At 41.7% G+C, this 14,133-nt stretch overlaps 1 protein-coding gene across 18 annotated transcripts in view; it reads left to right on the forward strand.

The window, feature by feature from the left end:
* Window positions 1-14,133, forward strand: part of ARVCF (ARVCF delta catenin family member) — a 1,214,127-nt gene that overhangs the window by 1,113,604 nt on the left and 86,390 nt on the right. For all 18 annotated transcript variants that reach the window (XM_069756268.1, XM_069756252.1, XM_069756181.1 and 15 more), the window contains 3 exons: window positions 577-760; window positions 8,042-8,159; window positions 8,968-9,139. In XM_069756268.1, the coding sequence (XP_069612369.1) occupies window positions 577-760; window positions 8,042-8,159; window positions 8,968-9,139 (474 nt within the window). The remainder of the gene's footprint in view (window positions 1-576; window positions 761-8,041; window positions 8,160-8,967; window positions 9,140-14,133) is intronic.

The following is a 14,133-nucleotide window of genomic DNA, read 5'->3' on the forward strand; positions in this document are numbered from 1 at the left end:
ACAGATTGCTGAGTGTCAAACCCCCTACCAATCTAATGGTGTTGACCTCTCCAAAAGTCAGGTGCCGATGAGTCTGTTTTCGGTCCGAGTGCCATCCGATGTTTATTGTATAATAATGTTATTCTATGTCCGTTCCTTTCCTTGGACGGAGTCTGTGTGAGGAAAAAATTGCAGCATGCCCGAATTTGATCTAATATTCGGATCACACTTGGCCATTCAAGTCAGTAAGTACGTTGAAAACACAGTACTGCACTTGGATGACATTCAAGTGCAGGCTGATTTCCGCACAGTAACAGAATAGGGGAGACGCAGACTTTATTTTTCTCCATCTTCTCCTCATGTGAGAGAATCCGAGCACACTATGCTCACACTCGGATCAATTTGATCAGAGTGTCGTTTGCATAATCGTCCTAAATCTCGTATAAGAGAATCTACGGCTGTCTGCATCTTCCCAAAGAATAGGTAATCGGCATGGTGTGAACAAACAGCGCCTTTTATCCTTGATTATAATTGTCATAATGTTAACAATTTACTCTGACTGACATTCTCACAAACTTTTTATTATCCTTTCCGAAGGTACACTATGGAACTTGTCCTCCTATGAACCTTTAAAGATGGTGATCATTAACCACGGTCTCCAAACTCTTACTAATGAGGTGATCATACCTCATTCTGGCTGGGAGAACGAACCCAATGAAGACTCCAAGCCTCGAGATGCGGAGTGGACAACCGTGTTTAAAAACACTTCTGGCTGCTTAAGGTAATCTTGGTTCTTCGTTATGTTTGCTGATGTGTGAATATATTCTGGGTTTGTTTTACATACTAATTGGTGATTGGGAAGAATCCTAGTCGTTCTTTTGCTAGTAACATCAAAACATATCATTCTGTCTACTTGTTGGTTGGTTTACTTTGTGCAGGAAATGTGCTCCACAATTTTAATGCTTTTTTTGTTGTCTCTTTTGCTGCACGACGTTGCTTTCTAGGCCCCACACCTTTCATCTTAAACAGTGACCCATTCTAGTGAGACCATCGATTCGGCATAAGAAGTATCTATAGCACATAAATATGGTACAAGTCATGAATGCCGCTGGTTTTTATCTCAATTTTCACCAGAATTCTGGTGTTTTTAGCTTAATAAATCTCTATAGCCTTTCATAAGTTAAAACAACTTACACTACATGGGAGTGACGGAAATGAAGGGACCGCATGCGTGCACAGCCAACCCTCCTAACGGCGGCTGTGCTCGTGTAACCTGTTCTAGTAATTGTAGGACCTTCATTGATTATATACTTATCCCATAGTCTGTGGATAGGTCATAGATATATTTGGTGGGAAAACAGATTTATTCAAGAACCTTTTGTGGATTATTTTTTTTTTTCATGCTTCTTTTAAGGGATTGTCCACCCCCCTTATTGTCCGCAGGGCGCAGCATAAATCTGTAACATCTATACTTGCCACCCCAATTGGTGCCACCCCTCCACTCTCTGCCCCGAGTCCCCCCCTGCCTGTCCCCTGACAATGAAACTAAGTGCTGCAGCCAATCATCAGCTGCTGATCAACTTCAGCCTTTACAATTACCTCCGTGTGGGAGACGTTACCTATGCTCAGGTGGAAATGCATCCACTGTTGGACAACCCCTTTAAGCCTATGACCGTGACGCCAATTTAAAAATCCAACTAAAATAGTCATTGACTCCAAACTGTCCATAATGACCATGATGCTGTGAAGCCGCTCGAGAGCCCTTCATGTTTATTCTTTCATTTAACCTCTTTCACTTGTTCACCGAGAAGCCTTTGATCCTTATGATTTCTCTCGGTAATGATGAATTTTGCGTCTTCTCTCCGAATGCCTGGCTTTGTCTTGCATGCCTCTGAGGTGTTGGGTTGTTTCTTTTGTTGGGGATGTACTAATGTGTAATGATACTCTTTGGCAATGTTTGTCTTCTTTCCTACATGAATTCTCACAGAGACACTTGTGTATCTACTTGGCTGATAAACGCTAACATAACATGCATGGTTTTGGGGCATTTGATGGTCTATAACTGAATACTATCAATAATTTGTTAGCCGTTTCTAAAGCCCAAAGTATGTTTTTTTTTTTTTTCAACTTTTACGATGAATGAAATGTATGTACCTGATCTTTAATGTTGTTGCTGCTTTTATTGCTTTTTTTGTTTGTTTGTTTGTTTGTTTGTTTTTTAAAGAAGCACTCCCATGAATATTTTTTTTTCATTAAATGTGTGTATGGTGTGCAGTGAGTGTAGTTATATACTCTCCTGCTGCTGGTTTCTCCAACATCCAGTGTTGGAACTCTTTTAGGGTACGCTCACAATGCCAAATATTCTCTCATGCGAGAGAATCGGGTCGATTCTGCTAATGACACTTGGCTCAAACGCTGAGCGAGTTCGATTCGAATGCCATGTCTGTGTGATCCGATTTTGTCACACGAGAGAACTGCATCACATGTGTAGAGAAGACTAAACTCAATTTCTCCATTGTTTCTGTGAGTGTACATCAGACTGATGACATGCAATTGCAGTTTGATGTTTCACACGCACCCATAGACTTGTATGGGTGCATGTGATCTGATCATCAGAGCCACTCCCAGCATTCGTCCTGTGGCACTCCAGCACTTGTGAAACTATAACTCCTACCATGCATAAACAGGTGGTGGTCTAATGCATGCAGGGAGTTGTAGTTTAGAACATAAATCTGTGAACTGTTTGTTGTTAAGTAAAAAATTTTGGTCACTCACAAAAGCATACCTCGTCTTTTATGGACGAGTATGTGGAGATATCTGGGGCTGTGGTGGACCATCCCTGAGGGTATGTGTACACGCTGCGGATTTTGCTGCGGATCCGCAGCGTTTCCGCAGTTGCGGATCCGCATCAGTTTCCCATGAGTTTACAGTACAATGTAAACTTATGGGAAACGAAATCTGCAGTGCGCATGCTGCGGAAAAAAACTCGTGGAAACGCAGCGGTTTATTTTCCGCAGCATGTCAATTTTGTGCGGAATCCGCAGCGGTTTTACACCTGCTCCAATAGAACACTGCAGATGTAAAACCGCAGCAGAATCCGCAATAGAAACCGCGATAAATCCGCAGGAAAAACCGCAGCGGTATTGCACTGCGGATTTATCAAATCCGCTGCGGAAAAATCCGCAAATGATCTTTCTACGTGTGCACATACCCTTAAATCTGGTTGGCTTGTTCTGCCTTGCACAGGTATTATAGAATTATTTCGGTTTCAACTAGAATACCTGGCATTTGTTGCCATATTTTTATTTGTATGCTGGAGACAATCTAGGCTCACTTGGAAAATATGGAAAACTGCTGAAAAATGTGTTTTTGTTGACAATCAATACCCGGCAGGTATCCTTAAACCAAAAATCGGAAATTGAATAATCCCACAAACTATACTGTTCCTTTTCAAGCACTCTTAGGTTATGTGCACACGTTCCGGATTTTGCTGTGGATCCGCAGCGTTTTTGGATGCGCGGAATTGCATCAAATCCGCAGTGTAGTGCACTACCATTGATGTTCTATGTGAAATGAAGAATTGTTGTGCACATGCTGTGGAAAAATCCACGCAGATTTGCAGTGTTTTATTTTTCGCAGCATGTCAATTTTTTTTGCGGATCTGCACGTTTTCCATTGACTTCCATTCATTGAGTCAGGCAAATCCGCAGCAAAACCGCAGTTGTAAAATAGATCTGCAGATTTGCTGGAAGAAACGCTGAAGATCGGGAGGAGGGAAGTCTGTGGGCAGAGACTATGTGCGTGTCTGTGTGCGGGGGTCTGCGTGTATGTGTGTGTGTGTGTGTGCGGGTCTGTGTGTGTGTGCCGGTCTGTGTAAGCAGCCATTGTCTGATGGGACTACTGCTCCCATCCGGTTATGAATGCTCACAATGACAGCATTGCTGATGATGGGAAAGTAGTCCCATCAGACAATGCATGTGTTCAGTATTAAAAAAAAACAAAAAAAAAACAAACATGCAGAACACATACAGCAGACATACAGGACATACATTACAGACAGTACATACTCTCACCAATCACCTAGTCCCCGAAAGCCCTCGATCACCTGTAATAGAAATAACATAATAAACCAACCTATGCTTACTTTTCCGCCATAGTCCAGTTAATAATGAGTGTCCCACGACGATCTCCCGTGTAGAACAGTGATATCAGATGATGTCGGTGCTCTACAGCAGGGGTCCCCAACTCCAGTCCTCAAGGCCCACCAACAGATCATGTTTTCAGGATTTCCTTTGCATTGCACAGGTGATGCAATTATTACCTGGGCAAGACTAAGGAAATCCTGAAAACATGACATGTTGGTGGACCTTGAGGACTGGAGTTGGGGACCCCTGCTCTACAGGGCCTCTGCTATGAACTGACAGACTCGCGATATATATCCCTGGTGCCACTGCCGGGAGAGAGGTCACCCGAGTTCATTCACTCACCGACAGCGCTATGTGAGAAAATTCCCACGCAGCATTGCCGTAAAGTGAGCCTGAACTCAGGTAACCTTTTTAGCGATGCACTGCAGGAGCCATTATCTCCTGTCAGTGCATCATGGGAGGCCCTGTAGAGCAGTGACCTCACCCGATGTCACTGTTCTATAGGGGAGATCGCCGTGGGACACTCGTTATTAATTGGACTGCGTCGGAACAGGGAGTGTACTGTTGGTTGATTATTTTTTATTTTTTGCAGGCGATTGATGGCTTCGGGGAATTGGGCGTGGTTGTAAGTATGGTAAAATTAAGAATATTAAAATACTTTCTTCTGGCTGTGTCTTTATTTAACTCTTTCCCTACTATAGGATTAGTAATGAATAAGTGTCTTTTTGACACCTCTCCATTACTAACTGTGCTTGATGTCACCTTACAATCAAAGGTGACATTAACCCCTTATTACTCCATATGCCACCGCTACAGGAAGTGCCGGAATTGGCGCATCTTACAGCTGCGGCATTTCTGGGGTGGCTGTGAGCTGATGTTTGTAGCTGGGGTGGGGAGGGGGGCAATAACCATGGTCACTTCCTAGGCTATGAATATCAGCCTGCAGCTGTCTGCATAGCCTTTTTTGGCTATTAATTATAGGGGTACCCCACGTCATTTTTTTGGGGGGTCCCCTATTTTAATAGCCAGTAAAGGCTAATTATACAGCTGTGGGCTGATATTCATAGCCTGGGAAGCTTCATGGGTATTGCCCCCTTCCCAGGCTAGAAACGTCAGCTCCCAGCCATCTGCTTTCCCTCTCTGGCGCAGAAATTTGTGCGGGAGCCCAAGCCATTTTTTTTCTCTTTTTTTCTTTAAATTAAAGATATTGTGTGCAGATTTTGTGTGTGTCTTTAACTATTTAAGTACCATTTTATTAGGTTCATTACTAAACATCGGCATTGTTATTATCTATCTATCTATAGATCTGTCTATCATCTATCTATTATCTATCATCTGTCTGTGTGTAAATATTATTTTTCAATGGAATATGTAAAAAAACAGATTGGACAAAGAAATGACATTGCAATTCTTTTTTTGTTAAGTAATAGATCTTTATTTAGGTTACAAATCCGCATACAAATCTGCATCAAAAATGCGTGGATTTTTACTTGCGTTTTCTGCCAAGAGATGCAGAATCTACGCAGAAAATTCCACAGGCAAATCTGCAACGTGTGCACATACCCTTAATGTCTGTATACACAATTTAATTCTGTATATGGGCTATAGTTACAGCAGTACCAGAGTTAGTCATGAAAGCCGGTTGGTAGAGTAACTCGGCAGGTAGACATCAGTGTACTTTTTGTATGATGTCCAGTAAAATTCTGTTAGCTCCTTCATTACTCAATATGTAGTTGATCTTACTATAAAGTGTCAATAACTTATAATAAGAGTGGAAGATAATACAGAATATGCCCAGGGTTTCATCATATTAATGAAGTGGCACTTATTTTCTTGATAAGATCAAGAATTAATGAGAAGGGTGAAAGCTGCTTACCACCACATATTTGTCACTGTCAAGTGGTTGTTAGTGAGACTCTTAAATGTGAATATAAATGCAACCACTGGATTTGCTCTCATGTGACCGAATTGTTTTAATCTTTTTGTTTGTTTTTCTGAGTACAATTTTCTGGATATCACCGCCTCTATGTAAACTTTAATAGTTGCCCACCATATGAAATGGCTGTCATCTGACTGCTATATCTCCTGAGTCCCCCATACACGGGAACACCCTGGATGTGTCATCATACTAGTCTTTGACCTATGTGTTGTTTTTTTCTCTAAATGAAAGTAAATTATTATGATGTGTTAGCATATTGCTGTATGTGTATCTACCGAAGGACCGCTGAGTCTTTACTCAATCCGGTTAATGTCAGGTATCTGCTGTGACCTGAGAAATGGAAGTTGTTCAACGTTCCCTGCTGCCAATGTTCATACGTCACAAGCCTTAAGTCCTCCTTTCACATTACAGTAATGTCGGTTGAACCCGATATTGACGGGCTCAGTCTTTGGACTAATTCATATGGAAGGTAGCAGCAAGTCGAGAGAGATATCGATCGTGCATGCGCGATTTTGGACAGCCAATCCCATTGCTCTCCTGAGAAGCTGCCAGCCGACATGTCAACTGGCAGCTTTCTCATAGAGAGCACAGGAGCGATTGGCTGAGCAAATGCTCCTATGTATGGGAGAGTTGGCTGAGATTGCGGTCAGCCAAAGCATCTTTGGGCCGACAGCCATCTAATGTGGTCGGCCAGACTTAACCTTGCGCCAGCGCCACAATAACCAGGTGTAACTGAAATGGTGCTGTAGTAGGGTAACATTCAGGCACAAAACCTTGCTCCTGTCTGTATATTATTATTATTATTATTATTATTATTATTATTATTATTATAGCCCACGATTGGCAAAGTGATTGGCCGAGCAATTAATGTAATGCCATGGATAGTGCATACATTGTATTCTATGAATGAAAGATGACTAGATGTACATACAGCATATATAGATGTCCATTTTCTTGCTCAAAAATGAAGCGGCAGGATTATTTCACGGACTTTGATTCTGGGAATGGTAATCTCGATGCAGTGGTAATAGAGCAAATATTACCCATACATTCAGCCTATGAGATTTTTCAGAGTGGTAGAAATCCAACATCTATATACAGTATGTAAATCCAATTCTGCATATAGATGGACAATGACTTGAATAGAACATTGTAAAAGATTGATGCAGCCGCCCTCCACCTGACTTGACAGCGCTGCCCTCTGATGTATCCCTTGGTTAGAGCAGCAGTTTTGCCATTATCTCGTCTGTGTGTGCTGTCTCCAGAACAGGAGAAAGCTCTGTGTGGGAATGAGCCAATGCTCTACCTCCCCTATTAATCGTGATTAATTCAGAGTTTGTCTCTCAAAGAAAGTGGCTGGGAATTAGAGCTTTCACAATGAATTACATTCAAGCCTTATCTGTGCTGCAATCTGAATAACTTGGCATTTCAGAGAAATGGGTTTGAAATCTCTCCTAGAGCCTCCTGGAGGTGGCTATGAGTTAATGAATGTGAGAGTAGCCAGTGTTTACCATGCTGAAGGTCAAAGGCTTTACCTCCATACAATGTGGCCTCTACAATAAACCTGTCTGGTGGATTTAGAGGTGGGTGTCAGTGGCCATGGCCCTATACAGGTTCATTATTATTTGTGTAGACAGCTTGGAAATCTGTTGCTTATGTAGAACTTTTTGCATGTATGAATTATATCTAAGAGGGGATGTAGCCTAGTCACTCACCGCCATTACATACAGTGTGTATGGTATCATTTACCATGTACAGTGCAGAGGATTGTCTTATGCTACTTTTTATATTCTGTGGAACATGCATCCTATAGACACTTTTCAGTGGATATAGAATAGCTCTTTGTTGGTCCTCTGCTATTGACCTTCAGTTCTTGTCTGCGTCACTTTCTATTTTTCTTGTCGATGAAGCGCCAACAATTTGAAAGTTTGATAAAGTTGAAAGTATTCTCAATGTTTGTGTTGCTATCTGTTTGTAGGAATGTCAGTTCAGATGGGGCTGAAGCCCGCAGAAGGCTTCGAGAGTGTGATGGATTGGTGGATGCCCTGCTACATGCCCTTCAGTCTGCAGTTAGCAAAAAGGACACCGACAACAAGGTGAGACTCGAGCATCCTGGTGTGTTTCTGAAAGCCGTCCATAAAATGTCTGAAATTGGAAGTGACATGCACTTGTAGTTATGGCTGTAATTCCCTTTAAACTATGAGGATATATTCAGAAGTGGCGGACTTACCATTGATTTTGCACCACAACTCGGGAGCAAATTACACTACAATATATGTGAATGAGGTTTTAAAAATGCATGTACATGAAGGCAAAATATCTGCATGCCACCAATTTCATCCGCTTCAGTATATAGCAGTGAAACCCACTGAGAATCTGCTGCATGCTAAAGTTAATACTTTGCTGCAGAATCTTGCTTTGCAATGAGATCTGTGATGGGATATTATAGGGAAACTAAGGAAAGATGGCTTGACCCATCAATTCTGAAAGGTTTTGCTATTTATCTTTACGGCATGTGTAATAATAAAGCCCTACGGCATGTGTAATAATAAAGCCCATCTATCATATGAACTGTGCTGTTTGCTGAGCCAGCCTATGCTTTACTTACAACTTGACCCTTAATAATTAGCTTTGCTTGAAAATTTTCATCATTTCCAGACTTTGATTATGTATAGTAGAACCGCAGTAAAGAACATAACTCATTTTAGAAATGGCAATATCATGTTCTGTAAAATCAACGAGGGGGTAGCCTGCCCATTTTGTGTAAATGTGTTTGTGTCAGGTAAATTCTTGGTCTGTTGTAATAAAATTAAGTAAGTAATATTGAGCTGGAGAGTTTGGTTTGTACATTCTGAAATACAAGTTTTTAATTATCTTTTTGTTCCCTCTTTTTTTTACTTCCAGTCAGTTGAAAATTGTGTGTGCATCATGCGCAACCTCTCATACCACGTCCACAAGGAGGTGCCAGGAGCAGACAGATTCCACGACTTAGATGGCAATCTCCAAAGTGGCATCGGTGGACAGCAAAAGAAAAAGAAAGATGATGCTGGCTGCTTTGGAGGCAAGAAAGCTAAAGGTAACGAGTGTGTGACATTTTGAACTTCAGACATGCTACTAATTGGCAAGATCCATAAAACCTTGTACTGAAACCGCTATTAGCAATGTGCATTACTGCCTACTTGACTGAATACAGGATATCCTGCCACCGTAATGACGGTGACATACATTTACTATGGGTTGTTCAGACATGCTTTGCTGTTATGCAGTATCTAGACGTTTGCAGCAGCAGAAGACTTAGTCATGGAGGTTTATGAAGTTGATAATGGTCTATTAACTTGTAAGGTAAACAGCACTGCTGAACTTGCTCTTTGTCTGCCACCACCTTCTGACTTATCACCAATCTCTCTGGGCAAAGTCTCGCTTGCTCAAACCTGCTTCGTATGTGTTTATGGAGGCAAGATTACAGCTAAATTCCCGGCCATGCTCTGTCGCAGTCACGCTATGACTCCCATGTCTACCTGCTGAGCACTTCCCAATCCTTATTACTTATCGTAGACCTAATTAGTGCTATGGGGGGGCTTGTCATTTCCTGGGTTCTTGATTTTAAAAACCCATCACATTTTTTTTTTTGTTTAATTTAAAAAACTAGCATGTTTACTAATAGCATACTAAAAATTGGAGATTGAATCCTTTGACGATATTCGTAGGAAATTCATAGTCTTTAGGTGGTAACAATTTATTATCCTCTGTGAAGGCCCAAGACATAATTTTTAGGCTACATGCCCACAATCAGGAATAGTATTGTTTTGGACGCAGCTTATTTTCTGTGTCCAAAACGCTTCATTATACATTAGCACTTGTCTTTTAGAACTATGCAGATTTACCGCACCTAATGACAGTCAAATACGCAGAGGAGACAAGCGTCTCCGCTCCAGAAATTAACATGCTGCGGCTCAGAAATCCGCACCGCATGTCAGTTTACATTTCTATAAATCCCATCCATTGTGTTTATGATGTACAATAACAAATTGTATTGTGGTACCATGTTAGCCAGAAAACTCGATGTGAATATTTTTCTGCCCAATGATGATAGAAGTATTCTAGGAGTGATACCTTTATTGGCTAACCAGAAAATATGTTTGCAAGCTTTCAGAGCACAGTGGCTCCTTCTTCAGGCGAGATTACAAATAGATTAACCCCTTAATCCCATATGACGTACTATCCCGTCCAGGTGACCTGGGACTTAATTCCCAGTGACGGGATAGTACGTCATATGCGATCGGCCGCGCTCACGAGGGGAGCGCGGACGATCGCGGCCGGGTGTCAGCTGCCTATCGCAGCTGACATCCGGCACTATGTGCCAGGAGCGGTCACGGACTGCTCCTGGCACATTAACCCCCGGCACACCGCGATCAAAGATGATCGCGGTGTGCCGGCGGTGCAGGGAAGCATCGCGCAGGGAGGGGGCTCACCGTGTACCGAGCGTCTTCTCCCTGCAGTCCCCGGATCCAAAATGGCCGCGGGGCTGCATCCGGGTCCTGCAGGGAGCACTTCCGGGTCAGGATCAGGCTGCAGCTGCAGCTCTAATTCTGCCCGGCTGTATGTCAGATCACCGATCTGACAGAATGCTGTGCACACTGTCAGATCGGTGATCTGTGATGTCCCCCCTGGGACACAGTGAAAAAGAAAAAAAAAATTTCCACACGTGTAAAAAAAAAAAAAAAAAAAAAAAAAAAATTCCTAAATAAAGAAAAAAAAAATATTATTCCCATAAATACATTTCTTTATCTAAAAAAAAAATAAATAAAAGTACACATATTTAGTATCGCCGCGTCCGTAACGACCCGACCTATAAAACTGGCCCACTAGTTAACCCCTTCAGTGAACACCGTAAGAAAAAAAAAAAAAAGAGCCAAAAAACCGCTTTATTATCATAACGCTGAACAAAAAGTGGAATAACACGCGATCAAAAAGACGGATATAAATAACCATGGTACCGCTGAAAACGTCATCTTGTCCCGCAAAAAACGAGCCGCCAAATAGCATCATAACCAAAAAAATAAAAAAGTTATAGTCCTCAGAATAAAGCAATGCCAAAATAATTATTTTTTCTATAAAATAGTTTTTATCGTATAAAAGCGCCAAAACATAAAAAAAATGATATAAATGAGGTATCGCTGTAATCGTACTGACCTGAAGAATAAAACTGCTTCATCAATTTTACCAAACGCGGAACGGTATAAACGCCTCCCCCAAAAGAAATTCATGAATAGCTGGTTTTTGGTCATTCTGCCTCACAAAAAATCGGAATAAAAAGCGATCAAAAACTGTCACGTGTCCGAAAATGTTACCGATAAAAACGTCAACTCGTCCCGCAAAAAACAAGACCTCACATGACTCTGTGGACCAAACTATGGAAAAATTATAGGTCTCAAAATGTGGAGACGCAAAAACTTTTTTGCTATAAAAAGCGTCTTTTAGTGTGTCACGGCTGCCAATCATAAAAATCCGATATAAAAAACGCTATAAAAGTAAATCAAACCCCCCTTCATCACCCCCTTAGTTAGGCTAGGTTCACATTGCGTTAATGGGTTAACGCTAACGGACAGCGTTGCACGGCGAAAATGTCACAATTAACGCCGTGCAACGGGTCCGTTAGCACACCCATTGACAGCAATGTGATTTTCGGGTGTAGCGCATCGCTAGAGCGTGCCATTTTCGGCTCGCGCTAGCAAGGTGCCGTTCTTTTGTGGCGCGCCTCGGACGCTGCTTGCAGTGTCCGCGGCGCGCCCGAGGTCCGATCCCCGATCTTCCAGAGCGGGGACGTTAACGCGACCACTAAACACGACACCTAAAAAGACATTGCGTTAGCGCAATCCGCTAGCGCTAAACGGATTTCCCTAACGCAATGTGAACCTAGCCTTAGGGAAAAATAATAAAATTAAAAAAAATGTATTTATTTCCATTTTCCCATTAGGGTTAGGGCTAGGGTTAGGGTTTGGATTACATTTACGGTTGGGATTAGGGTTGGGATTAGAATTAGGGGTGTGTCAGGGTTAGGTGTGTGGTTAGGGTTACAGTTGGGATTAGGGTTTCATTTATAATTGGGGGGTTTCCACTGTTTAGGCACATCAGGGGCTCTCCAAACGCGACATGGCGTCCGATCTCAATTCCAGCCAATTCTGCATTGAAAAAGTAAAACAGTGCTCCTTCACTTCCGAGCTCTCCCGTGTGCCCAAACAGGGGTTTACCCCAACATATGGGGTATCATCGTACTCGAGACAAACAACTTTTTGGGTCCAAGTTCTCTTGTTATCCTTGGGAAAATAAAAATTTGGGGGGCTAAAAATCATTTTTGTGGGGAAAAAAGAGGATTTTTTATTTTCACGGCTCTGCGTTATAAACTGTACTGAAACACTTGGGGGTTCAAAGTTTTCACAACACATCTAGATAAGTTCCGTGGGAGGTCTAGTTTCCAATATGAGGTCACTTGTGGGGGGTTTGTACTGTTTGGGTACATCAGGGGCTCTGCAAATGCAACGTGACGCCTGCAGACCAATCCATCTAAGTCTGCATTCCAAATGGCGCTCATTCCCTTCCGAGCTCTGCCATGCGCCCAAACAGTGGTTCTTCCCCACATATGGGGTATCAGCGTACTCAGGACAAATTGGACAACAACTTTTGGGGTCCAATTTATTCTGTTACCCTTGTGAAAATACAAAACTGGGGGCTAAAAAATAATTTTTGCGAAAAAAAAATAAATTATTTTAACGGCTCTGCGTTATAAACTGTAGTGAAACACTTGGGGGTTCAAAGCTCTCAAAACACATCTAGATAAGTTCCTTAGGGGGTCTAGTTTCCAAAATGGTGTCACTTGTGGGGGGTTTTAATGTTTAGGCACATCAGGGGCTCTCCAAACCAACATGGCGTCCCATCTTAATTCCAGTCAATTTTGCATTGAAAAGTCAAATGGCGCTCCTTCCCTTCCGAGCTCTGCTATGCGCCCAAAAAGTGGTTTACCCCCACATATGGGATATCGTCGCACTCAGGACAAATTGCACAACAACTTTTGTGGTCTAATTTCTTCTCTTACCCTTGGGAAAATAAAAAATTGGGGGCGAAAAGATCATTTTTGTGAAAAAATAAGATTTTTTATTTTTACGGCTCTGCATTATAAACTTCTGTGAAGCACTTGTTGGGTCAAAGTGCTCACCACACATCTAGATAAGTTCCTTAAGGGGTCTACTTTTCAAAATGGTGTCACTTGTGAGGGGTTCCAATGTTTAGGCACATCAGGGGCTCTCCAAACGCAACATGGCATCCCATCTCAATTCCAGTCAATTTTGCATTGAAAAGTAAAATGGCGCTCCTTCCCTTCCGAGCTCTGCCATACGCCCAAACAATGGTTTACACCCATATATGGGGTATCAGCGTACTCAGTACAGATTGTACAACAACGTTTGGCATCCATTTTATCCTGTTACCCTTGGTAAAATAAAACAAATTGGAGCTGAAATAAATTTTGTGTGAAAGAAAGTTAAATATTCATTTTTATTTAAACATTCCAAAAATTCCTGTGAAACCCCTGAAGGGTTAATAAACTTCTTGAATGTGGTTTTGAGCACCTTGAGGGGTGCAGTTTTTAGAATGGTGTCACACTTGGGTATTTTCTATCATATAGACCCCTCAAAATGACTTCAAATGAGATGTGGTCCCTAAAAAAAAAATGGTGTTGTAAAAATGAGAAATTGCTGGTCAACTTTTAACCCTTATAACTCCCTAACAAAAAAAAATTTTGGTTCCAAAATTGTGCTGATGTAAAGTAGACATGTGGGAAATGTTACTTATTAAGTATTTTGCGTGACATATCTCTGTGATTTAAAGGCATAAAAATTTAAAGTTGGAAAATTGCGAAATTTTCTAAATTTTCGCCAAATTTCCTTTTTTTTCACAAATAAACGCAAGTTTTATCGAATAAATGTTACCACTAAAATGAAGTACAATATGTCACGAGAAAACAATGTCAGAATCTCCAAGATCCGTTGAAGCGTTCCAGAGTTATAACCTCAT

Source organism: Ranitomeya imitator, chromosome 1 (genome assembly GCF_032444005.1).
Source record: "Ranitomeya imitator isolate aRanImi1 chromosome 1, aRanImi1.pri, whole genome shotgun sequence".
NCBI classification, from domain to species: Eukaryota; Metazoa; Chordata; class Amphibia; order Anura; family Dendrobatidae; genus Ranitomeya; species Ranitomeya imitator.